A 27,545-nucleotide genomic window follows, 5' to 3' on the forward strand; every position below is an offset into this window, starting at 1 on the left:
TAAAAGCAGCATGGTACTGAAACAAAAACAGATACATGGATCAATGGAACAGAATAGATGATAAAAACATCCCCAGGAACACTCAGCTATTTGATCTTGGACAAAGGGGCCAAAGCACACATTAAAAGAAAGATAGTCCATTCAACCAAAATGCTGTTGAGAAAACTAGATAACTGTTTGTAGAAGATGGAAACTGGCCTCATTTATTTGACTGTGTACTAAATTAAAATCAATATGGATCAAAGATCTCAACATTAAAACAGCAACGTTAAAGCTACTAGAAGATAAAATAGGTAAAACACTTGAAGCCATAGGTGTAGGAAAGGACTTTCTAAACAGAACCACAATTGCACAAGACATAAGAGCAAGAATCAACACATGAGATTATATCAGACTACAAAGAGTCTGTACAGCAAAAGGATCAATTAGTAGAGTGAAAAAGACAACCTACAGAATGGGAAGAAGATTTTGCTAGCTACTCCTTAGACAGGGCATTAATATCTAGAATACATGAAGAACTCAGAAAAAATTAAACCACCTAAAATTAAAGACCTAGTCAAGAAATGGGCAAGTGAAATGAACAGACACTTCACAGAGGAGAAAGTATAAATGGCCAACAAACATATGAAAAAAATGTTTAACATCTCTGGCCATTACAGAGATACAAATTAAAACAACACTAAGATTCCATCCTTCTCCAGAAAGAATGGGAATCATGAAATAAAATAATAACATGTTTGTGTGACTGTGTTGAAAAAGAACTCTCCTACATCATTGGTAGGAATATAAACTAGTAAAATTATTACGGAAATCAGTATGGAGATTTCCAAAAGAACTAAAATTAGAAATTCCATATAATCCAGCTACCCTCCTTGTAAGTGTCTTCCCCAAAGAGCTTAAGACATCATACTATAGTGATGTATACATACCAATGTTTATAGCAGCACAATTCATGATTGCTAAATCCTGGAAGCAGCCTATATACCCACCAACAGATGATTGTATAATGAAAATGTGGTATCTATACCTAATGTAATACTACTCAGCTATAAAGAAGGACAAACTTGAGACTTTTGTAAGAAAATGAATGCACTTAGAAAACATAATGTTGAGTGAAATAAATCTGATACAAGCTTGAATACCATATGATATCTCCCATTTGAGAAAGGCAAAGTATAAACTAAGAGAAAAATGAAGGATAAAAGGAGACAAAGGAATGGATCTCTTGTAGTTGGGAAGGGGTCTGGGGACCAATGGAGAGGGGTGAGGGAAAGAGAACGGGGAGTAGCGAGTGAAGATATTCCATGTGCAGGATCCTAATAACCTCAATGAATGTGGACATTATGTGCCGTAAATATGGACTAAGATTAATAATAACAAGAAGAATGAAAAGGGAGAAATGGGAAATAGAGGAGGAGGCAGGAGAGGGAGGGAAGGGGATTTTTTTAAAGCTGTATTACGTACACGTACCAACTGCCCTAAGTGACTGTAAAATGCATGTACTGCAAACATGTCCTAATAAATAAAATTTTTAAAGGATAAATCTAGTGAAAAAATGATAAACAAAGTAATCTACAATGAAAAAGCAAAACAAAACAAAAAACCTAAAAAGCAAAACAAAACCAACAGAAAACACTCTAAGATAACACAGTAGATTTTGGCTCTCCAAAAAGCCGTAGCACATAAACAAATCTACAATGCATATGTGGTACTGAAATTTTATGGGAGACAGAAGCAATTAGAAAAAAAATTGGGAGGTACTAAAGGGTAATGATTTTTAAAAAGGATCAAGAAACACCAGCGTAAAAAGAGAGCTCGGAGAGTCTAGTCCCCAACTGGCCTGTTGTGTGCTTGCCAGATGTGGCCCCTCACAGGAAGCACCTCAGATAAATGTGTAGGGGAAACAGTGCTGGAGTCAGAGTGGAGATGCTGCCTTCAGCACCCTGGGAATCCATTTAATCCAGCGGCAATAACCACGTATTTATTTTCCATAAAAGCCAGGGGAAAGGAAGGAACTTCTAATATTGATGCCACAGTGTAAACTGCTACAGTAAAAATGTTTTTGGAGAGCAATTTGATACTTCCTGGTGAACCAAACATCTGATAACCTGTGATCCCATAATTTCTCAAGATGGGAGAAAAATTTCTGCTTCTGTTCACAAGGATGTGTGCATGAACAAGAATGTTCACAGAGCACTGCCTATAATATGAATGTGAATGGCAAAACAAGGAAACAAACTAAATATTTATGGTTTGGGAATCATATAAACCACTCTAAATCCATTTAATAGAATTCTTAAAATATTTCCAATGAACTAAAATTCTTTTTATCTGCATAGGTACACCTTGATGCCATAAATATAAAGTAGAATAAAATTAAAGTAATGTTAGGTGGAAAAAAATTACAACTGAATACAGAAAGCATGATACTATCTGTAAGAACTTAAGATGTACGCATAAAGCAATACCATATATCACTCTGGGGACATACATAGGAAAAGTATTATATATGCATAGCAATGATGCTTTCAGACTATAATAGTGGCCACTGCTGAAAAGAAAGGGAAATGGTTTGAAGAAACAGAACTTTAGTTATCTCTATAATGCTTTAATGATTATGCAAAAAATTAACAATGTTAAATGTATGTGAATATCTGTTACTTTACATACTTTTCAGTATGTTTAATGTTGTAAATTATCAACAAAATATTTTAAGGCATTACAAGGTTCAAGGAAAATACAAAAATTTCCTCAGTCTAGTAATTGATACCTGTAAGCAGACAATCACATACTATCTAATGAAAACCTTACAATTAATTCCGATTAATTAATTAAATTAATTAATTAAACCTACAATTAATTCCCACTAAAACTTCCTCTCTTAGTCAATGCACAGTGAACAGAGTAATAAACAAGAGTCCTGCATATTGAATTGGAAGGACCAAAAATATTGTTATTTTCACTCTAAAACTTTACACAAAATAAAATAAGTGCATTTTGAATAGCAAGATTGCTCAGGAAAATGCTCAGAACTTCACAGTTTATTAATCAATAGTTTTTTCCCTTTTTCTGTATTATCTATAACTAATTAGAAAATGCAACAAGGGAAAATATATGTGAATTCTAAAAAACAGCAAAAGTCCTAAATACCTAGGATTTAAAGATATTATGTCCAAGGGCTATTGAATGAAAATTGCCACACTTTATTGAAGGACATGAACAAAGGATCCAAATTAATGAAGAAACAATCTTTTAAAATTATCTATTGCTGCAGAGCAAACCACCCTAATAGTTGGTTACTTAAAACAATGACCTGTTGGTTTTCATGATTCCATGGCAATCTGTGTGGTTCTTCTGTTGGTCTCACCAGGGGTCCCTCATAATACTGTGTTCAGCCGAAGCCCTTTCTGGAGCTGGTGGGTCCAGGGCGGCCTCACCTGGGCACCTCAGTTCTCTCCCTCGGGTTGGGTAGCATGGGATTTTGTACAGTTAAGAATCTCCAGGTAAAGAGAGAGAGAGGGAGAGAGAGAGAGAGAGAGAGAGAGAGAGAGAGAGAGAGAGAGAGAGAGAATACGGAAGCTTCATGGTTTCATCACACCCAGCACTAGAGCTCGGTATCACTTTTGCTTCAGCTTCTTTTGGTGAAGGGATCTTAAGCCCTTCCAGATTTAAGGAGTGGAAAAATGGGCACCTGTCCTTCACGGCATAGTACAGAAGATATAAATGAAAAAGGAGTCAGAGCCGGGCATGGTGGCACACGCCTGTGATTCCAGAATTTGGGAGGCTGAGGCAGGAGAATGGCCAAGAGTTCAAGGCCAGCTTAGGCTACATAGTTATTTAAAGGCCAGCTTGGGGCCCCGTTCCTGTCCTCTCCACCCCACCCATCTTCTCAGCTGCAGATTAACCACAGAAAATAACACAACACACAGGATGGGCTGCTGTACAGTTTGGAAGGATGGATTCCAAACGATTACTCAGGGAATCGCAGATTGGACTGCCAACCCCTGTCCCTCACCGCTGCTCCCATTGCATATCAGAGTTCCAGAAACTCCAAGCAGTCAAAAGCATCTTTATAGTTCACTTTGAAATAACAGGCGCCATCTGAAGCATTTCTTTCTGAAAGGGCGGCACTTGCATTAATTCCCCCGCCCTGGTGTGGCTCCCAGACTGTACGTCTTCAGTCCCTACTGAGCCTCGTCAGCTTCTCTGCTGCTCAGCTTTCTCAAGGCCATGTGAGAAGGGAAGCTGGAAAAAGAGGGGAGCTGGGCTAGCAGCCCACATAGCTTGCGTTCTTGTCCTTCATAGAAACCACATTTCCATCCTGGTACCTCCCGAGTTCAGAAATTAGCCTCCACATGTGCAGTGGCTTTGAGAGCCAGAGGCCCAGTTGGGCTTCCAGTGAGGATGGTCCCACTTCTGGAGATTTGTGAGTTTTCCTGTACCCAGTGGTGTCCTCATGTGTCAGGCATTGTCACCTGTAAGTTCTTCATCCTTTGTGAATGACCCAAAGTCCACATAGAGTCCCAGTTGCTCAGAATGTTAGATCCTGACAGGATGTTTTAATTACACAGGCTCCTGGGGCACTACTGCCCTTTAGGGATTTGTTCAGGAGGTTTAAGCAACATTTAAGCAGTCATTTCAATATGACCATTCTCTCAAAAATGTCTAGGGTTCAGAATGGAGCTCAGTGGTAGAGCACTTACTTAGCATGCATGTGGCTCAAGGTTCCATCCCCACCACCACAAAAAAGACAACTAAAGCAATTGCAGATAGCACTCAGTCCTTGTTTCTGTTTATCTGGAATATTACCCCTGGCTCATGTCCACTTGTTTCCTGTGGGGACGTGGCACAGGAATGTCTGGAGAGAACATCTACAACTTGTTGGAGCTTAAATTTGTAAAATGTGTTGATTCTCCTCCTTCTACAATAAAACTATATCAGAACAAAAAATAAATAAATAAAGGCCAGCTTGAACTACATAGTGACCCTGTCTACAAAAAAAAAAGAGGGAGTCAGTTCAGGGCTTCCTGGGATGGCACATGTTTCATGTCATGAAGGGAGAAGATTTAAGAATACAGTAATGTAAGTTCTAGTCTAAATCTGTAAATTTAAATCCATCCAACTCAGGGAAAATCTGTGTGATATTTTTTGTTGAACACAGTGAGCTGATCCTAAAGTTCGTCTAGAAGGCAAAAGAGAACACAAATGGCCAAGAAAATAATACAAACTGAACACAGAACTTGACCTATGAGACACCAAAATTCACTAGAACTTATAATTAAAACAATGATATTGTTATAGTCATAGACAAATAGATTAATTTTTTAAAATAGAAAAACCAAAGAAAAGGATTTTATATATGTTGAAATTGTTAGGATTAGATGGCATTTCAAATCAGTGGGGGAAAACTTCAATCATAGAATTAATGAATTTATATCTTATAGAAATTAAAGTTAAACTTTTGCCTTAAACCATGGACCAAAGTTTATTCTGATACCATAAAAATATTGAGGACATAATAATATGCTTTTAATTTAGGAAGCATAAAACAAAACACTGATGCTTGCGACTACCAATGGATGATAACATTCTATACAGTGACATAGAGCCAAGAGATAATGGGAGAAAATATTTGCAATATCTATTAATAAGGAACTAATATCTAAAATGTTAAGATCTTTTTTTTCATTAAGTTTATTGGTACATTTTAGGTATACAATACAGTTACATTAATCATTGGGAACTTGTACCTTTACAGGATATATCTTGGTTCTTATTTTTTCCCTATTCCCCTGCCCTCCCTTCAACCCCTCTACCCCTCCCTATTTACAGAGACTTTGTTTCCAGTTTTTCCTTTTCTCATATGTTTTCCTTTCCCTTCTTTCCTTTCCCCTACCCCTCCCACTTCCCCTAGCCCTTTAGACCTTTTCTTCCTATTTCGCATTATTAATTATATTCTAAAATGTTAAGATGTTTTATAAAGCAATAAGTAAGGAAGCAAGAAGAGAATGGGCAAAGTTTTAAGCACAAAATCAAAAGAAAAATAATTCAAATGACCCCATAACTTTCAAAGATGTGCAACTTCACTGATAATAATGGATTTTAAATTGAAACAATGGGGTCATTGCTTTTTCTTTTTACCAACAGTTTAAACTTTACAATTGTTTCTATGCAATAAACACAACTGTGTGGAAAACAGGTAGACTCATATGCTGCTGGGGATAAGATACATTCTTAAAATATTTTGAAGAAGTGATTAGGGCAATTTCTATCAAAATTTTTAATTTTTTACACTGCAATTCCACTTTTAGAGATCTAAACTTTCTTTTTTGATACTGTAGTTCTGAGAATTTAACCCAGGACCTTTGCACTGAGCTATCTCCACCCCTCTCCCTTTTTATTTTTTATTTTGGGACAGGATCTCTGTAAGTCACTAAGTTGTCCAGGGAGGGCTCAAATTTGCCATCGTCCTGCTTCAGCCTTGCAGAATACAGAGATTATAGGCATACACCAACACACCCAATGAGATTTAAGCTTTATAGAGTAACTCACACATGAAGGCACAAAAATGTGTATACAGGTTCAGGGTTCAGGGCAACACTGTTTAAACTCAGAACATAATTACCTAAGTTTCTAGCCATAAGTTAGCAAGTAATTTATCAACCATCTGTTCCATAGACTAATAGCTATAAAAACTAAATCTAATTCATGTATATTGAATGTATGAGACCCAAAACATGCAATTACAAAATGATAGATGCTAATCCAATCTATCGGGGAAAGAAAGTCAATCAATATTTATATATTTCTAGAAAAAAATATTAATGTGATCATTTCTGAGGAGAATAGGAAGTTTGATAGTAAAGGTGTACATTTTCACATTATAGTCTACATTTTTATACTGCTGATACCTTCTACAAAGAAAATGACTGCTTTTAATATGATGTAAGTTTAGTTTAAACCAGGAAAACATCCTCTTTTTTGTCACATTCTACGACATTTCAGAGCCAGTAACAAGGAGGGCAAGGATTGTGGAACTTTTCTCACAGGGGAAAATGTTGATGAAACTAGGGATACTTTGCCTGAGGTGACAAAAACATATTCCATTCACTCTAGGCAACAGAGCTAAGGCCAGTGGGTGAAGAGCCAATAGAAAGATTGGCACTTTCTAGCTACCAGAGACCCTCAAGGTGAAATAGGCTCTTCTGGAAGGCAGTGTGAGCCGCTGGTGCCTGAAAGAGTCCCAAGAGACAGGGCAGCCACTGGTTTTATGTAGAGGCAGGAACTGAGCTGGCAGGTAGATGAAGAGGGAGTTGCAGTAAACTATTTAAATGCCAGGTTCTGGGATTCCAGTTGTCCTGTGTGAAAGTGAACATAGGAACTCTAGTCCAGACCAAACTCTCATCTTGGATTATATGAAAAACAAAGCCAGGGTTCTGCTATTGATTTATAGACCCGGAGTCTGCATTTTTTGAAAGATTTACCAGGGATTCCTACACATTGAGAAGCACTGATCTATTTAGCCATAGACTAAATCCTCTTAGTTCTGAACCTTCAAAGTCTGCATAAGAATAAACAACCAAGCAGGGGCAGGGGGCCGGGGCAGTCCTAAGTAATTAGAAATTTCGATAGCCAGAGTGAAATGATAAGAAGAGAAGAAATAATTATATATGTAAATATGTGTATATCTATGTATATGTGTGAGCATATAGCTATGCATTGAATAAATATGCATATATATACGTAAATGTATGTACAAAGTAAATGTATTTCTGTAGATATGCATGTCCTGTATACACATATATAAGTATGTATGCTTAGGAGTGTGTGTATGTGTATAAAAGTTAAACCTAACTTTCTCACTATCATTTAAGATAATGATCACTGATTGTTTTGTCTTTTAAAAGAGATTTTAGCCCACCTCTCTCTCAAAAAATGAATGGCATTCTCTTTAATTAAACACTGAACATAAAAAGAAAAACATCTTTCAGACTGTTCTCATACATTTCATTTTGACAGTTGTTATTACTTAGGACATCTTTAATGTCATATTCTCTATTTTATGGTTTGCTAAAATTCTTTCTATTGTTTTCAGTGCCTTAATGGATTTTTAAGGCTTAATCCTTTAATCTTGATTTACTTGGCATTTAGCATTTCTTTTTCACATCAGGATATTTGGAGGCAGGGGAGGATGAAGGGATGTTACTATAAAAGAACTTTTTCAAAAGAGAAAAAGAACACTAGGTAATCTGAAACACCTAATTACCAGTGAAAGCCTCAACAAAAATGTTTTGGCTTCTGGTTTATTTTAATGTATCCATTTTCTGAATCATTTTGGTTTTGCACTTGTGTGCAAGGACATTTAATGAAAAATAATGAATTCTTCAGAGTATGGGGACATCACAGTTAAATCTTTTGCTGGATTTCAGAAAGCATTGCTTTTCATAAACTGTTTTCTTAACAAGTTGTGTTGTCTCTCAGCAGGCTTTGCAGAGTTTAGAACATACTCTACCCAACTGGCCCCAGATGGAAAATACTGTCTTGAAATTGGATGGCTTTTTAAGTGTAGCTCTCCACAGCTTGCTCAAAGGAAAAAAATAAGCTTGAACAGAATGCATTTAGTGGCATGGTCTATAATTCCCCCAGCAACCCACGTGTTTGGATGTTTTCTCTTTTGGCAATGGAATTTTTCTAATTTAATTAACTCATTAACGTTAGCAGATGACACAGTGTGAAAATTCTTTTCCCTAGTCACTTATTCTTCAAATCCACTGGGCTTATATGCATGTTTTATTTATTTATAAAACTTATTTATTTATCTGTTTTATTTCTATTCTGACTTTCCCCTGAAGAGTTCATGGACAATATGTAGACATTTTATGTAATGAATCAGAAACCTTTCTAAAAACAATAAGAGATAGAGGAGGGAAATACATTGTGGGGAAAGTCTTTACAAAGAAAGGCTGGGAGAGAAAGAACAGGTGGTTTGGGAGGAAAAGCCAGAGCTGAAAACCCTTATCCCAGTCCAAGCCCGTGCCATTCTGTCTCTTAGTTCGTCATAAACTTTAAAAATGTAGCACTAGTCTAGAAATCATCTGGAACACCAGGAATGACAATAAAGGCAAGTCTTCTAGGATTTTTCAATCGAAAGCTAATCTTCGTTGCTTAAATCATGCATGCATTCATTCACATTGTTATTTTACCTTGCATTTTACTGATAAATATATAAATCTTTTCTCTTTCTTCCCTGTTTGATTTTAGGCTTCCTTAAAATTTGAGGACACTATATTTCCTCCTTCCTTCTCTCCCTCCCTCTGTCCCTCTATCTTTTCTCTCTCTCCTTTTCTCCCTTTGTCTGTCTCTCTCTCTTCATCTCTGTCTATCTGTCTCTCCCTCTCTCCCCTTTCCATCTTTAGGGCTTAACGCAGAGGCTAATTAAATATTAAATACACATTATTTAATGTTGAATGAAAAGAATTCTTTTGAATGATATAACTTTTTTAGTGTCTATTACAGTATTTTAAAACAGGTGTTAAAATTATCTCTTGCAGTCTTGTCTTCTGCATTTGAGGTTCTTTCCCCGAAACTCTAAATGATGGCCTTCCAGATATTTGTGCATGCATTCGAAATCTAGTTTTGATATTTGTACCTTGAGTCAAAATGAATTTCTGAATAAAATTAAGGGTAGATCCAATTTTAAACAGGACTACTAGTGAACCTGAAAGAGTGGCCATAGGAGAAAGGTGTTTATCCAAAGTATTTGTATCTAACATTTCTTTTACGTCAGCATTTGCAGATTATAAATGGCTGAGTGTAGTGGCCAAACAACTGCTGCCGACAGCTGTGTGTGTTTCAGGCCTTGAGAGAGATGGCAATCAAGAAAGGAATTATGCCCTCACCCTCTCAGGCCAGTGCTCTCTTGGGTACATCTTGGAAGTATTCAGGGACCCTAAGATAATAATTCCTGGCTCCCATCCCTAGCAATCCTGATTTGTTTGGTCCAGGGGTGGACCTTGTTGATTCCCCAGGCAACTCTAATATATAACAGAGTTTGAGAGCCACCACTCTTAAAGAATAGTTGCCAACTCGGGCTGCTGTTACCACACTCTGATGCCTTTGTCCCTAGAGGTTCAAGTGATCTGAGAGAAAGCCTGGATATTGATATTTTTTGGATGTTGTCCATGTGATTCTAAGGTGCAGCCTAGATGGAGACCCACTTTTGATTTGTCCTTGGCATGTGGTTTGGCTGTGGTCTGTCCCCACCAAAACTCCAGAAGCAGGGGAAGACAAGAGGAAAGGTGGAGATGGGAGAGATTTGTTAATGGATACAAAGATAATAGGCCTAAACTCTGGTTTTGTATTACATACAGGGCGATTATGGTCAACAGTATTGTATCACATAATTCAAAATAGCTAAACAAGCAGATGCTAAATGTTCTCTTCAAGAAGAAATGATACCTAAGTATCCTCAGTTGTCTAGTACACAGTTTGTGGCTATACCAAAGTTTTGCACTGTGCCATTTAAATATATATAATTATTATAAGTCAATAAAAACAATTTTTAAAAGATTCATCACAGTTTAATTGCCATTGTAACAGTATTGAGAGGTGGTAGGGCATTTAAGCGATATTTGGGTCATGGGTGCTTTGCTGTCATGAAGTATTAATACAGTTCCTTCCAGAGTGGGTTGGGTATCATATGAGAGCATTCTTGCAAAGCATCTGCCTGCCTTTTTCCTTCCTACATTTGAACATGTCTGTTTGCCTTTTTGCTTTCTGCCACAAGGGAGAGCAACATAAGTTCTTACCAAAAGCCAAGCAAATACATCTTCCCAGTTTGGTACTTCTAGTCTCCAGCACCACAAGGTGAGGTCAGCATGAATAACCATCAGTCAATAAAAAGATGCTTAATTTCCTGCTTTCTTTCAACTTTTTTACCATTTTCCTTCCCAGGAGGGAGGAAGAATTTTTCAACTCATCACTCTGAGTCAGATATATGTGCTTTTCTCAGATACATAAGAAGACAGAAAAAATCATGAACACAATTGGGTTATGGCAGTTTGTAAGCACAGGCAAATCCTAAGCACTAATTTTTAGTTTGATAATATATTAAAGTCATAACAAATGTTTTCTTTGAGACTTCGGTGTGTCCATATATGTTTGGCTAAAAATGTCACTTCACAGTTGCGAGTATGTGCAGTGTTTGCAGTTGCTTTTAAACAACTTTATTTTCTGTTCTGCTTTTTATGGGTTTACCAAGACAGTTACAAACATTCATTCATTCATTCACTTATCCAAATAATAAATGCTCACGCAGTGTCTACCGTAACGCTAGGCGTCCGGCGTTGCACCATGGAGGGGAGAACATATACTGCTGTCCCTGCTCTCGGGCTATTGTCTCCAAAGGCTCCAAAGAAGGAACTCAGGTGTTTCCCGAGGAGGCTGGCTGTCTCACCAAAGGCATCTCCCGGGGTTGTGCATCAAACATTGTGCAGCCTGGAAAAGAGAAACTATACGAGATGTTTCCAGCAGAGAAGGATTTAATGCAAGGAATTTTTTGGGAAGCTGTCGTAGGGAGTGGAGGAGCAGAAAGGATAAGGTAGCGATTAGGATACTGATCACCTTGACTGGAAATTGAGAGTCTGGGGCCCTGATACTGGCCTTTCTGAGCCAAAATATTAGAGGAATTACAGAAGTTTCCGGAACCTGTAGTCACCTGCTATTGATGCTGCTCTGCTAGAGATGAAAATAGAATAGCTTTTTCCCCTTCTGTCACCTTCAAATCTCCTCTTGCTGCCTACCATAGGCAAAAATCAAATCAACCCACTGACCATGAATTCTCAACACTGTAGTTTTCACCTACATAGTTGAGAGAAGAGTATAGCAGGGCACAATGAGGGGAGGCAATACTGTAACTTTCAATACTCAGATAACTAGCAGAAAGGGAAGGGGTCTGGGAATATCTATGGCCACCCAAGATTTTCCCTCAATTCTTCAGACTTAGGAATTTGATTATTAAAACACTCATATATGATAATTGAATTGTGACCTCCCACCATCACCAAAACTCCTATCTTGAAGTCCTAACCTGCAATGTAACTACATTTGGAGACAGAGCATTTAAAGAAATAATTATAGTTAAATTATTTCATTGGGGGGCTTTAATCCAATGCAACTGGTGTCCTTTTAAAAAGAGGAGGTATTGCTGGGGATGTGCATACACTGAGAAAAGGACATGCGAGGACACAGCTAGTTGGTAGTCATCTTCAAGCCAAGGAAAGAGGCCTCAGGAGAAGCCCAGCTAGCATCTTGGTCTTACACTTCCAGCCTCCATATCATAGAAAATAAATGTCTTTGGTTTAATCCACTGGGCCTGTGTTACTCTGTTATGGAAGCCCAAGATAACTATTTCATTGACCAGGTATATAAATAATGACTATAAGTAATTATGTACCCCAAATTGCAAATTTATATCCAAATGTGACTTTCTGAAAGACTACCTACTTATATTTGCTGGTCAGCACATTCTTCTATAAGTAAAACCGTATAGGAATCAAATAAAATTGGAATGTTGCTTGGTGAAAGTGGTTTCTGGCCAAGTGGAATTAGTTGCATGGTATAAATGGCTTGTGTAATCACATGAGTGTCTGAGATCTGACGTACTTGTCCCTACTCCAGACCTGTGGACTGTGCTGGATATGTGTCAACAGTACCTGTTTCGAACAATGCCAGAGATGGTTTATGAGAATCAGCTTGCCTGACTTTTCCTTTCTGGACTACTACTCATTTTATATTGCCACATCCCAGTTGCCATTTTGTTTCTTTTAGGTGGCTTTCTTTTTGGTTCATTTGTTCTGTTTTGTTTTTTGGTGCCGGGGATTGAACTCAGGTCCTTGTGCTTGCAAGGCAGGCGGCGGAACCACTGAGCTAAATCCCCGGCCTCTTTTTGGTTCATTTGGATACCCTTACTCTGATTTTTCTCATGATTGTTTTACAGTTTAACTCACAAATGTTTATATAATTAGGGTAAGTAGTACACATATAGAGGCTGGCAATTGGCTAGGATATACTACCATAGCTGTATTGTTGTTCTCATTGGTCTGTACCTTTACAGTCAGTCAATAATTTGATTATTACTTCTGCCTATATTTTTGACACTATAACATATGAAAGGAAATTAACCAGGTAAGGCAGTTTTGAATCAGCTTTTCACGTAGGATGGCCAGACTATTTAAGAATATTCAAAAGGGGCTGGGGATTTAACTCCCGAGTTTGATCCCAAGTACCAAAAAAAAAAAAAAAAAAAAAAGAATATTCAAAGGATCCTCTTTTCCCATAATGGCAGCCTCATCAGCCTATGATGGGACATAAAATCTAACACCTGCAGTTTAATCATATTTACCAGAAGCAATGATCAATATGTGTAATATTTAAATCTTACCTACTATGTGCCAGTCACTGGCAAAATTCTTTAATGCATTGTCTTATTTATTATCACAATAGCCCTACTATGAGAAAGGTTCTCCAACAAATGACATTTTGTTGATGAATTAACTCAGGATTAAATAGGCTAGTTGGTTTAATATTATCCGCTGGTCAGGAGTAAAGTAAGGATCAAACCCTAAGATTAGCCTTTGTGTTTAGAATAAAAGCCAATAATTGTCACCTATAACTTAGCACTTTGATCACACATGCTCTTCCCAGTTTTTTTTCAATTCTGAGAGATTGGTCCTCACTTCTATGGCACGTAAAGCCTCTTTCTGGCTCTTTCTCCCTGTCTCTTTGCCTGTAATGATATATACCTACCTTTTGGCATATCTTCTTCTACTCTAACCATTCTATCCAAAAAGTTTTCCTGTCCATATGCTTGACCCTTTATTGTACTACCTTGTGGAGGTTATTTCCTTCATGTAGATAGATACCTATCACGATTTGGAGTTATTTCTCTGTTTGCTTATTTGCTAATGTATTGTTTCTATACTGCTCCTATAATGTAAATTCCATGAAGATGTAGACCTAATATAAGCTTTTTAAAAAATATATAAGCTTTAAAGAAGCTAATATAAGCTTTTTAAAAATTTATTTTATATTTTATTGGTACATGTTTGCAGTTCATGAAATTTACAATCATCCTGAAGAGTGGTTACATGTACATACCACAGCTTGTTTATTTAATTCCCTTCCCTCCCCCCTCCCTCTTCCAATTCCTTTATCCCATTTTTCATTCTTGTTGATGTTATTAACCCTTAGATCATGTTAAGGCATATAATATTGACATTAATTGAGATTATTAGGTTGCTATATGTAGTGTATCTTTATTCTAAGATTTCTTATGGTTATGCTATCAACATCTAAAGACTGGGTGTCCTATACAGTAGGCTTTCGATACACATGTGCTAAGCATCAAAGGGTATTCCATTGTCATTCATCAAACTTCCATCCTCTAGGGGATTAATAATTAAAGGAGCATGTTCTTGATAGAGGGGTAAATATAGTGACTTGACTAGTCTCTTTAGCCAAATTCATTGTTACAGAAGTTTTGAGCCAATAGTAAATGCAGTCACTGAAATAAGGCTTGGGGCTGCCAATCAGGCAGCTGAACTGGGGGCGGAAAGGCAGGCCCTCAAACCAAATTTCAGTTGACTAACACCTTCACCCACAGTAACTACACAGAATTAACTTATTTTCTGAAAAAGTAATTTCTGGGCCTTTTCTTTGTTTTTAGCTAATAGGTTCTGCCAACAAGCATAAATAAAAACTTACTATATTTAAATAACTACTCTAGGTGACTACGGTGATTAATAAGGCAAGTCTCTAAAAGCTCTAGTGAAAATTGGGAGAGAAAAGGGATCATTACTAAATGGAATTCTCCAGCAAGGTCTTGTGAAGGAGATGGGGCCTGAGCCAGGTGGATTGGGAGGATTAGGCCAGATGGAGGTGAGAGTTACAATTAAAAGCATGCTCTCAGGAATGTGCCCCGTGTGCCTGGGGATTGTAAAAGACTAGTTGGCAGGACGTAGGCCTTGAAAATGATGTTGAACTTTTTGGATTTTCTCCTTAATTCTGAGTGGGCTCCTAGGAATTTCCAAGTAGACCAATGATATATTAAGATTAGTGTTCCCAAAACGGAGATTTACAGTGACTAGCGTGGAGGAAGGAGCCAAGGCTGCAAAGTGAGTCCATTGGTTTCCAAGGCTGTACTTTGGCCAAACTTTATCTCATCACAGTTGTCTCCATCCTTTCGATGGAGGAAACTAAGAGAAAGGGGCCATGTGCTCTGGCTGTGAGGCCAACACTGTTTGACCCACATCAGACTTGGAGTAATTCAGAGTGGCACAATCTATTGCTTTTTGGTTTTATGAAAGACTGGTTAGTATAGCATTTCATTAAGTTCATCTGTTCTCTCTCAGCAGTACTATGGCCATGTTTATGAGGATTATGAGCAGGTTTTGCATCTCCAGGTGCCTTCTGGATCGTCCAGAACAGACTGAATTACCTTGACTAATAATTAAGGTTAACTATTTAGAGGTTTAATCTGTGGGTAATTATAATTTACACATAAATTATAACTCATTTCCTCAAAATCATTTAACATATATCATTTGATTGCCATAGTCAGGTTTTTTGCAGTTGAGGACAGTGAGTTTCAGAGGGCTGTGACTTGTCCAAAGTTACTTGGCTAATGAGTAATGAGGCTCAACCTCATTTCTTTCCTTTCAAGCCTTTTGCATATCAGTGAAAACTGGACCTTTAATAAGCAAGATGCTTCATCTTTCTAGAACAAGTAATCTCAGTAGAGTGCAAGGATGAACTATAAATTAAAATTCAGTGAGTGTTCCCTAAATACTCATTGGCAATAATGACATCATCCACCATTCTTTCTGAATCCATCATCTCAAATGAAATATATCTTATAATGTTCCCCAAATATTTTAAAATGACATATTTTTAATTAAATATTGACAATAGTGCTCATGAAACAATAGTTTCTCCTTGTTGGGCTTTGGATTTAATAATTCTTGGTTATGGAGCCTGGTTTTGTCAATTTGATCTCATGGAATTTGCAGACAGTATGTGTATGTACAGTAACAGGATGATTCTGGCTGATAGAGCACTGGAGTGGAGCAAGTGTGGCATGAAATGGACTGTTTGCTTTTTTCCACAGTCTGCTGATTCGACCTGTACACCCACTCCCCAACTCTATTAGCAAAACCTATGAAAACACAGGGGTCTCCAAAAAGACAACCCTGACATTTACAACCCAGAGAGGTCTTTTCAGTTGAGAGATCCTAGTTCTATACTTATCACTTGGGTCTGGGTATTTTTTTGGCTTCATCACTAGTTTCCAGTTATAGAGTTGAAAACTAAGAGTCTAAACACTGCACTTGGATAACAAAACACATGTTCACTTTTTGCAGTGACCCTGGAAAGAGACGAGGGATTCTTATAAATCACAAAGGAAAATAAGTAACTTTACTCATGGAGGGAAAGAGACAACTTGAGAAAAGGGACTTTGGAAAAAGACTGTCTCTGGACAGCAGTCTTGTGGTAAGTACTAAATATTCATTTACTACTTTATATGTTTTGGCTTAAAGTACATTATTCTTTGACTGTTATTTCCTGAGCCCTGTGCTTTTGAAACCTCTATTCCAGTTACCACATTAGCAATGTCCCCTGGGATTTTGTTTCATTTATTTTTTACAAATTCAAAAGCTAGCAAATTATTGGAATGTTTGTATAGTGTCTTAATAGGCAAATGTCATAATCTGTCAACATTATATATAATTATATTAATTCCAGCTGAAATAGACTTTAGCCTGTACAAAAACTCTACTGTACTGCCAATGCCAAATGCCAAGCCTATGTATAATTACTCCATCACCCATTTATCTTAACTGTGGGGCTAAGTTGAACAAGAATTCAATGCAGCTTCAAATATTGAAGAGCCAAGAAAGTGTTCACAATTTTCTTAAGTATGTAAATTAGTTCAGTCATCCATACAATTTCTTTCTAAGAGTTTTGATGCTGACAGACATCATTCTTAACAGCCTGGTTAGATTAGCTTTTATGTATGAGAATCTGATTAGTCCATGAAACGGACTAATGAACTGATTTCAGAAGATTGGCCACATTTTCACAGGCTATGGTCTAATGTGTGGATACCCTCTTCTGTTCCCTGATGCATGTGAACAGAGCATGGAATCAAATCAAGAGAGCCATTCCTTTTTATTTTTGTATTCTATTAAGTAAGAATTTAGCTTGGCCCCTTCTTTTGCATGTTTTATAGGGATATCTCCTGTTCATTTGTCTATTTCTAGCACCTGATTTGGGGTCCGTTACAGAAAGGTGTCCAGAAAAATATTTGTTGAATTGATTTGTCAGTTGAACCACTCAAAATCTCCAGCTCCATGTCGTTTTGTCGATTCATATTAGTTATTTGCCACATAATGGTTGATGCTTCCCTCACAAACTGTTCATAGATAGGAATTTCTACATATTGAAAGAAGGATTGCCTTAAGCTTTTTGTGTCAAGGTTTGTCTAGTTATTCAGAATCAACTTCTGTGCCTGTGTGGGCTGTGCATTGATGAGCATACCTTTGGAGGCTGAGAAGTTGGGTAGTCCGTTGGAGTCTCCTCCTGTGGATGTGACCCCATCTCATCTCCTAGGTCTCGCTGTCTCAAGGTAGAATGTGCTGTGAAAGGGCTGAATGTGTGTATTTACTTTTGTACTTCTGAGAAAACTTGAGATAAAGGTATAATTTCTCAGCCTCTGATTTGCTGATGAAAAACTGTTCTTACGTATCAACATGCCAGTATGGTCTGTCTTGGGCCCAGTCAGGGATTGAGACAGTCGTATGGTATGATGTGAGCAGCTCAGAAAAGAATCTCTTTAACCTAGAAATATCATCCTTGCTCCTCAGTCCCCAAAGCCACAGACTTTTGCCTTAGATCTCAACTAATATGCAAATGTCCTATAAAGGCAAACATACTAAGCTATTGTTTTTCAGTAACTCATAGTAGCACTTGTTAGTAAGATGCCTTGGATCATTCCCAAATGTCAACCAGATGAGCAGAATTTTGTTGAGAGAATTAGCAGGTAAAAGAAGGCAGAGTACAGAGTCTGGGGCAAGGCAAGGGCGGGGTGGGATGAGAAGGGGAGGGGTGGTGGGTTACCTCTGGTTACACTATACCTGCAGACCAGGAAAAATAGGAAACAGTCTCCATGAAACCTTTGCCCACTTTTCAATTTTGTCTAGAGACAGCTTGAACATGGGCTTAACTAAACTCCTGCAGCATTACTAATGCTAGCTGAAAACTCAAAACCAAGCTTGGCATAAGCCTCTTCCTTGACACTTGTGGGGGCTGTGAACCTGTCTCTTGACTTACTGGCATAGAAGAATTGGAAGTTGTTTGGCACCACCTGAGAATCTTAATCTTGTTACCTATCCCTGTATCTTGCTTAGGAGTGTTCTGCATGAATGAAATATCTTCCTTGTCTCCTAAAAGCAGAAGAACTGTTACATCTGCATGCCCAGCTTGGGAACATCCTGGAAAATAATGCTACTCGTGACTACATATGTAGGATGCTTAAACACTGTTGAACATGATACTACTTTGATCAAGTGCCTACAGTTTTAGTATTCTGTTCTCTCCTGTACGTACTATGCTGCTGGGACAATGCCAGCAACAGGTTCTTTCTTTGTTGGTTATTTGGGAGTAGGGGCCATCAAAACTCTCTCAAATGAACCTTGTTGTGAGTTTCAGGAAGAGAACTAGACTGGGGTGAGATCAAAGGTGACTGGCCTATAAAGACCTGAATGCAAGACATTGCTCTCCTGTGTGGCTCCACATAGAAGCCACGCATAACTAGGAAAGAAGAAGCTAGGGATGACTCTAGGGAAGGACTGCTGCAAAATACAAGAAAAATGTGAAAACATTGATATCACATTATACTTGTCATTCACAAGGCTTGTATTTTATTTTACTTTACTTTATTTTTTTTGAATCATAGTATGCTAAATGAGAATGAGTTTCCAGTCCTTTACTTTATAGAAAGAATAGTCAGAATTATGCTAATATCATACAACTAGGATTACACCAAAAGCAGAACACAGGTCTCTACCTGTCACTCAGTTCCTGATCTTTCATTACATATTATCTCAGGAAGACAAGTTATTCTTTTAGGAAACTCGAAGAAACAGAAACATATAAAACTCTTAAGTATTGAAATCCAATTTCAATCATCATTATGACCTATATTTTTAAGAGTTAGGAGGCTCAGAGGTAATTTCCACTTTCAGATTTTGCAGAAAACTCCTCATAATATACTCCAAGAATAAGGTACTATTAACTTCATTACACTTTTTATTTTACATAATCAAATCATAAGGTGTTGAGTTAGAAATTATAACTCCCTTGCAATGGCTTTAAAATTTTAAGCTGGAAGAACCACAAAATAAAGAAATTTATAATCAAGATATAAAAAAAGCTCTCATTGAGGTAGTTGAATTTGTGAGCCTTAGTTATAATTTTTTCTTTTAGGACTTGGGGTGGGGGAGTGTTCCAGTGCGTGCGTGTGTGTGTGTGTGTGTGTGTGTGTGTGTGTGTGTGTGAAGAGAGAGAGAAGAGAGAGAAACTCATACATCACAATTTGTGTTTTTTAATACTAAAAAATATTCTCTGACATCGATGATTTTTTTTTTACTTTATAAATTATAGTTCTTAAGGAGAAAGTGACAGGCAGGTGAAACTGAAAGGAAAGATGTGCTCCCATGTGGGAGGTAAAGTCCGGAGAGAAAGACAGGTGACAACAAGTTTGTCTCCAGCAGCAGGAGTGTGTCAAGTAGCTGTGTATTCATGGAAAGTACAGTTCCCTCTCAAATAACAATAAAAATCACCCTAGAAATTGAGGCCTCTTCTTGACCCAAAGCTGTTCAGCCCTCCCCAGGATGCTTTTGGTCAGAAAAAGTAGATATTTCACACTGTGCTTTATATTTGCAAGACCGGGCTGAGTGTATAGCTGTTGACACTTGTAGCTGTGCTAGCATTTAGCTGATGAGAAGGCTGGTGAGTGAATTATCTTTTTTATCAGCTCACATTTTATCTGTAAACTTCCTTCTTTCATTTGAGGGAAAATAATATTTGTTTTTAAGCACAGATGAGAGTCATAGTTTCTCTGATGAATCCCTTCTTGGTACCCTTTTTCCTTCCTCCAAAGGATGACAAAACACTGACTGTTATATCCTCAGATCTGATAGCTGTACAGTTTTGATAGACTCAAAGGGACAGAAGTGCACCTATAAAGTCTTTCCAGTCATCCTTCTGCCTCTTGACCATCTGCATTCACATCATTACCATAATCAGTCCATTTACCACTGCAGACCTAAGTCAGTCCAGCAGCATCATAAAAACTTGTGGGAGAATGTGCAGGAGAGTTTCCAGCTACCCCTCTAGATCCACTTCTCAGCCTCCTCTACCTGCCTGCTTGTCCATGAAAGTTGTGTCCTCTGGACACTGATGAAAAGATGCTTTGCCTCTGGCATTTGATTGGGTGTGACCAACGGGAGGAGCCTGCAGGAGGTCAGAGGTGGAAGTATTTGATTCCCTGCCACTTCATAGACAACAGGGATAGACTCCTGTGCCTCAGAGAGCTACTGTGTTTGGACAACCTTCTCCCACACTCTACTTCTAGTTATACCACAGCTGTCTCTGTTCTAGCACCTTTCTTCTTCATGCTTCTCCTGAGACTAGCCCTCCAATGCTGCTAGCCCATTTCTTCATGGCTCTTTGTAGCTCTACCCACACTTCCATAAATAGTCCCTTCATAAAGGTACCCTTGAACAGATGATTTTAGCAGCCTGCCTCTTCCCTGCAGGGTTCCCGGGTGGTATAGCAATGGTTTATAGTTTATCTGTGGAAGCTGACCTAATAAGCAGGAAAAATAAAACAACACAATGTGGAGTTAGACGGTGTGACACTGGCAGTAACAGGAATTGAGATTACCTGAGCAGGAGTGCGAATGTAGGTGTTATGGAGCTGCTGTAGTTAGAGCTACCCAGGCTTTAAAATAATAGAGAGAACTTGGTCATGGAGGGCTGGGAGAGCAGAGAAGAAAGAGGCAACCAAAGACATTGTTCTGTACCCTCTCATAACTCCTGTCATTATTGATTTTTCTCCCCAGGGGAACTTCTTCCCATATGGAATTCACTTCTCTGATATTTTATATTCAGTTATTTCTATCCTGTTTAGTGACTACAAATAATTCTAAAGAAAGTTGTTAGCAATTTTTTTCTCTAGAGGTCCAGATAAGAAATACTTCAAGTTTTGCAGGCTCGACAAATAGTCACAACTACCCAACAGAAGTTATGGCAGAAAAGCTGCCATAAAGAGTATCTGAGCAAACTGGCCTTTTTCAATAACATTTTATTTACAAGGATAAGTAGTTGGCTGGATTCTAAAGGATATCTGAATGCATAAGAAAAATGGGATATTTAAAAGTCCAGGATATCTTTCCTACATGCCAACTCTAAGTAGTGATTTTGTAACCCTCAGTAGACACAATATGCCAAGGCAATCCAAAGACTAGGGTGGGGATGCTACCTAAATGAATAATTACCCAAGTGACAAGAAATGGGAAAATACTTTTGAAAAATCTTTGTTCTAAATATTTATAGAATAAAAGGGAAAGGAAAAATTATGAGAAAAGAAAAAAATGGAAATGGAGTCTATGTAAATAGGGAAGGGCGCACAGATAATGGGGAAAAAATAAGAACCAAGATACTTCATGTACAGGTACAAGCACCCAATGATAAATGTAAACGTATTGTATACCTAAAATGTACCAATAAAAGAATTTAAGAAAAAAAAAAGAATACTGACATAGAATATGTCTAAACTCACCCAGATTTTTTCTAAATGCAAAATAGAGATATTGTTAGTGTTGCTCAGTGCATCTGTGAGGCGGCTATAATTATAGATGTGTGTCACTTCACAGTGGGGAAATATTCTGGTAAATGTGTCATTTTATCACTGTGGGAACATCATAGATACACAAACCTAGCTGGTGGAGGTCAGTCATTTGACACAGCCTCCTGATGCAACTAAGAATCTTGGTAAACACAGATGAGCAGGGCTGCTGTTGGCACAGCACATAGTTTTACACTAAACTTTATCTCATAAGTAGAGGTAATAGATTCTGAAATACTGATTAAAGGTACGGTAAGTCAATGTGCAAACCAGTAGCATAGTCATTTATCATTGTTATCAATATTATATACCGTACATAATTTTATCATTGTACTTTTTACATGACTGACAGCACAGGAGGTTTATACCAGCATCACTGTGCACACGTGAGTAATATGTTGCACTATGACATTAGTGTGATTAATGTCAACAAGCAATAAGAATCTTATGCCATCACTGTTGTATATGAAGTCCATCACTGATCAAAATGTCATTATGTGGTGCACAGCTAAGAACAGAATTTTATTTTGCAGTGCTTGGGGCATGATTGGAGCTTTCTTGACACAGTGCTCATAGTAGGCCTCATCTCACCATAGGGAAGTTGTGTAGAGCTCAAAACATTAGGCTTCTGTAGAAGGAGCCTGGCTCCCCAAATTGCAGCTCCCTTGACCATTTCTAATGGAAGAAGATAAAAGGTACTGTTTACTCAGCGCCTCTGGCCTTTGGGAAAATGTCAAGATGACCTTTAAGAAGCTTGACCTTGTTTCTCTGTCACCAACATTGCTTTGATATTTCCCAAAGGAACATCCAGTGGGGGAGGATAGAGAAGGAGAGGAAGCATTTTTATTCCTCCAACTGCTTCATTCCCCTAAGAGAACAACTTTCTCAGCTGCCTCCTTGATGTACCAAGAACAGCAGCCCTGGCCTGGAATCAGGTGTTGTAAGGTATAGTGAGGCCTGCAGACATGGATGAGGCCACTTTCAGGAAAAAGGAACAGGTGGAAATGGGAAAGATTTGGCCTGGATTAGCGACCTTCCCAAAGAGTTGTGCTGCATCTTTGGCTGTCTCCCCTTGACAGTGGGCAATAGTAAAGTTCCATAGGTCAAACTCTTAGATGTGTTATTAACCAGTGAATCTGCTTGCTTGCCTGACTCAGCCTATCCTGATGCATCCAGAAAATGCTAAAGAAGTCACCTACCCATCTACTGTCCAGCAACACAGGATGTCTGGGTGCCATGAATGGATCTGGGGTCAGGTGGGCTGGGAGAAGCCACCCACAAAAGCTAGTTGCTAGGAGTCTTGAAAAGTCTGAAGAAAAGTTGAAGAGACCAGAACCAAGAGGAACAGTGCTGCAGTTTGGAGATTTTCAGCAGCACTGGTTTAAAGGCAGAGTCCAATTGGTGGAAAGAATGGAGGACAGAAATGCGATAGGTCCAAGCAGTAAGCATATGGCATGTCAGCAGTAGGGCTGATGGAGTCTAAGATCAAAGCCACTGTAGCAAACAGCTCTGCGTGTGCAGTTGGCAAATCATGCATTGAGTTACATGAGAATGGCTTCCTTCCCTTAGGAATAGTAGCTGAGATTTATTCAGGCGTAATATATGCCAGGCACTCTATTCAATGAGCTATATGGAAATTGTTGTTTAATACTTATAAAGCTTGAAAGTAGAAACTCTAATTACCTCTATTATACAAATGAGAAGTCTGCAGTTTAGCAAGTTACTCAACTTCAATAAGTCTGTAGAACTTGTAAGAGCTGGGATTTCAACTGGGGTCTGGCTACCTCCAAACTAAGATGCCTCTGCATAGCTCATACTGCTGAAGCCAACGAACATTTGTTGCATTGCCAAAGGGATAGAATTGGGAGGGGGAGAGTTATAAGGAATAAGGAATGTGAGTGTTGAAAGATGGGGCTAGGCTTGCTTTCTGATCTTGTGATTTTTCTCATTAATCAAGCCTTTGACCCAAATTTAACTTTAGAATAATATATGCTTTTACTTGACGAGGCTTGATTGTGGGGTGAACACACACACAAGGCAGAATTATTGACCAGAATGAGAGCAACGCGGGGAGGAGCTGGGGAGTGATAGGGCCACAACCAGTACAGAGCTGTCCCCCAGCTGAAACAGGGCTTAGCACTCGAGTCCTGGACTGCCAACTGTTGGAGGTGCGTAGTGAAGTAACAGAGTTTTCCATGAAGAGCTTCTGGAAGAAATGCCACTGATCAGCCCATGACTGCTGTTGGTGCTACCTTCTCTAATATTGCCCGAAGGAGGGTCCGCCTTTTTGCCTTTCACTCACTCAAAAGGACTCTCTCCTTCCTCTCACCATTAACAATAAGGTAGACTAAGTAACCACCTCCTCCAATGTGCCCTAAAAGTGTCCTTTTCTGAGTTATGCAGGATTTCTTGAACTATTGACATTATTGACATTTTGAACCTGATAATTCCTTCACATGGGGTTTGTCCTATGCATAGGTTGTTTAGCAGGAAACTTAGCCTCTACCCACTAGATGCCAGTCACATCCTTTGTCCAGCTTTATCAGCCAAGACGGTCTTCACACATGCAACTATTCCCTAAGAGGCAAATCACTCCCTATTAAACTGTATTGCAAGCTCCTCAAGGACATAGGCCCAGTCATATTTACATTTGTATCACTAATCTCTGACCATAGTAAATGTTCAGTAAAATGAACAAGTGAATGAACTTACGACTGAGTAGCTGTCATGAGCCAAGTACGCTTTAGCAGAATATCCTGGTTATGGGACATGGTAGACCTACACGCAGAGGCACTGAGTGCTGTTAGGAAGGTGAGAGAGGAGAGATATCACATTGTTTTTCAAGCTTGCCCAAGAATGATTCTAGTGTGCATAAAGTTTTTGTTTTATATAAGAGATTCTCACCATGATATCCTGAACCATCTTGAGTTCCAAGGTGCTTCTAGGGGAAATTCATTAAAACACTTCCAATGTTTTAAATTTTGAGAAATGTTTTGTGTTAGATTTTATTTATCTGCAGTTGTGCATTTTTTTCTAGGGTGTAAGTCCAGAAATATAAACAGATTCTCAAGGATATCTGTGACCCAAGACCCAAGAATTCTCAAGGATATCTGTGGCCTTACCTGCCTTTTGCGCTTCCCATGGCCCCTGCATTTCACACCCACCCATAGGTCACTTCTCTTGCTAGTTGTGATAATCTTGTCAACTTGATTATGACTTGAGAAACACCAAGGAGCATAGTAAAACTTCTGGGTATGTTTGAGTGGGTCACGCAGTTTGACCTTAGGAACTGTACCTGGATCCTAGGCCTTTCCTCTCTGGCTCTTCCCCTACTTTCTATTCCAGAATGATATAGGTGAGCAGCTTTTCTCTGCCATGCCCTTCTACCATATTTCTGCCTTGGAACTAGCTCTCCATGAATGGAAATATCTGAAACTGTGAGCTAAAATAAGTTTCTCCTCCTCTATTTTGTGGATGTCAAGTATTTTGTCCCAGCAATGAGAAGCTGGTCAAGCTTTGGTAGCCCTCCCTCCATTATCAGTAGTGTACTTGGCAGGACAATGAAGGTTGTCTGCCAGTGTCAGATGTGATTCTGTGAATCCTTGGAATCTCTGAGATCAGCACATCAAAACAAGAAGAGGATACATGTTTGAAGCCCTTGCAAATGCTATGTTATTGACAGATGAGGAAATAATATTGCTTTTACAGCAGAAACAAGTACAAATAAGTAGACATGTTCCATGTTTCTGCAGGACTCAGGTCTACTTGTCATTCTCCTGGTGTCTCACTATCTTTCAATAATGGAAATCATCAGATCCTATGGGTTGCCATGGAAACCGAGTTTTCCGCATCATCCTCTGGCAGTCTAGGATCATTTCTGTGGCAGACTCTCTAGTGCTTTGTCCATAACAACAGGTAGAGCTTTCATCAATCTCGTTAGAAACTGGTCTTCAAACCCAATAGGTGTCTGGGTGTTCTTTCTATGTGCCTGTTTTCCTTTCTTGAGTTTCTCATCAATCAGCACAGGAATGAGCACCTCCTAGGCTCAAAGTTCTGTGAAATGAGTGCTAAGAAATGCAAAATATAATTTCTCTTTTACAAAGCACTAAAAAATCTAATTGGATATACATAAATCATAGTAATATCAAGAGCTATACAGTGATACAAACAAGAAATGTGATGAGATTCAGAATGAAAAAGTGTGGTTGCATTGATTTGAAAGCCCAAGGAAGAGGGCTTTCAAATCTTGCGCTAGAACATTGGTCCAAATTAAATCAATGGTGTTCCTGAGTTTCCTTTAGCAAAAATTTATCGAAAAAGCCAGTGTCTTAAAAGAATGGGTTATGATGCCAAGCCTTATGCTTGAGAAATTCCCCATACTGTAAGCAGGTTCCACTGTTATCCTGAATTATCTTCCTAACTTTCTCTGCTCCCCTCACCCCATTCTACTCTTCCATTAACTTTCTTTTCTCCAAACTTTCTAGTACAAAGCACAATGCACTGTATAACTAAATTATTTTGATTTCTTCTCTTCTCATTCATCAGTGTAAGATGTACCAACTGTATGTACATTAACTGTATTTCAGTGGCCTAAATGTCTTATACAAATTTACCACCCTGTACTGTGATTCATTATCATCAATTAACATTCATTAGACATCCACAGGGTTCATGGCCATGAATGAGGCAGCACCTTTCATTACTTTATGTTATATCACTGTGGCTCAGCTCAGCCAGTATTTATGTTCTTTCTGCCACTTCTCTGTTAGCCCTCATATGCCATCCTAGTCCCAATTAATATTTCAAGAGCATATCCAAGAGCCATTGTATTAGAATGCTTCACTTAACACCAGATGCACCAACTCAATTCTGTCCCTTTCTTGTGTTAATTTTGCAGTTCTCTTTTAACATGGATTCCCATTTGTCTGGGATGCTCTCTACAAGCCCAAAGAGTGGTTTTCCCTGGTTCCATTACACTGAGGCTGTTCCAGATGTTTCCCTCCTCATAAATTTCAGTTCCTTAAGTAGGATTAATGGAGTAGGATTAATGGATCATAGTTGTCCATTCCTGAGGATGCCTCTGAGGTTTGCTTGCCTTCTGTCTTTTGACACCTTTTTGGTTCCTAGTTTTAAGCAGTTGATTTTAGCTTGGTAGGTTTCCTAATACAATTCATTCACTGATTGCTCTTATGCATATGGACGTGTTGAGAGAAATAAAATCATTTGGTTTAGTACATTCTGGGATCCATCTGTCAGAACCAGCAGATAAGTGGGCTCAGAGACTGTTGGCCTTTTTACAAGGAGAAGTTGTTGTCAGAGGCCTGCCAGCTTTGGAGGTGGAGTAGCCACGAGTGCTGGCAGGAATCCAATGTGCTGAACGCAGTCTTTGCAGACACCAACCACATAGACTGGGACGAGGCTAGAGCTGTCACCCTCTGCTCTCTGAATGTCCTTCCAGCTGAGCAGGGAAAGTGGCAAGGTGAAGACCCTCTGAGGGTAATAAGACTGTTTGAGATCTTCTGGGCCAAATTTGCTAAGCCCTTGAGGCAGAATATCTGACCTACTTCCTGCTTAGTGAG

General features: G+C 38.6%; 1 protein-coding gene across 9 annotated transcripts in view; it reads left to right on the plus strand.

The window, feature by feature from the left end:
• Nckap5 (NCK associated protein 5) overlaps nt 1-27,545 on the plus strand; it is a 915,317-nt gene that overhangs the window by 25,884 nt on the left and 861,888 nt on the right. For 8 of the 9 annotated variants that reach the window (XR_002386357.2, XM_021236818.2, XM_087195889.1 and 5 more), the window contains exon 2: nt 16,419-16,548. Coding sequence is in view for 7 of the 9 variants with exons in the window: in XM_021236818.2 (XP_021092477.2) it covers nt 16,480-16,548 (69 nt within the window). In the remaining 2 variants the exon portion in view is untranslated. Of the gene's footprint in view, nt 1-16,413; nt 16,549-27,545 lie in introns of those variants that run through there. The other variant, XM_087195904.1, reaches the window with a different exon arrangement.

This window comes from Heterocephalus glaber, unplaced genomic scaffold, assembly GCF_053883595.1.
Source record: "Heterocephalus glaber isolate CG9 unplaced genomic scaffold, H.glaber_assembly_v1.0 deba00000347, whole genome shotgun sequence".
Taxonomy (NCBI): Eukaryota; Metazoa; Chordata; class Mammalia; order Rodentia; family Bathyergidae; genus Heterocephalus; species Heterocephalus glaber.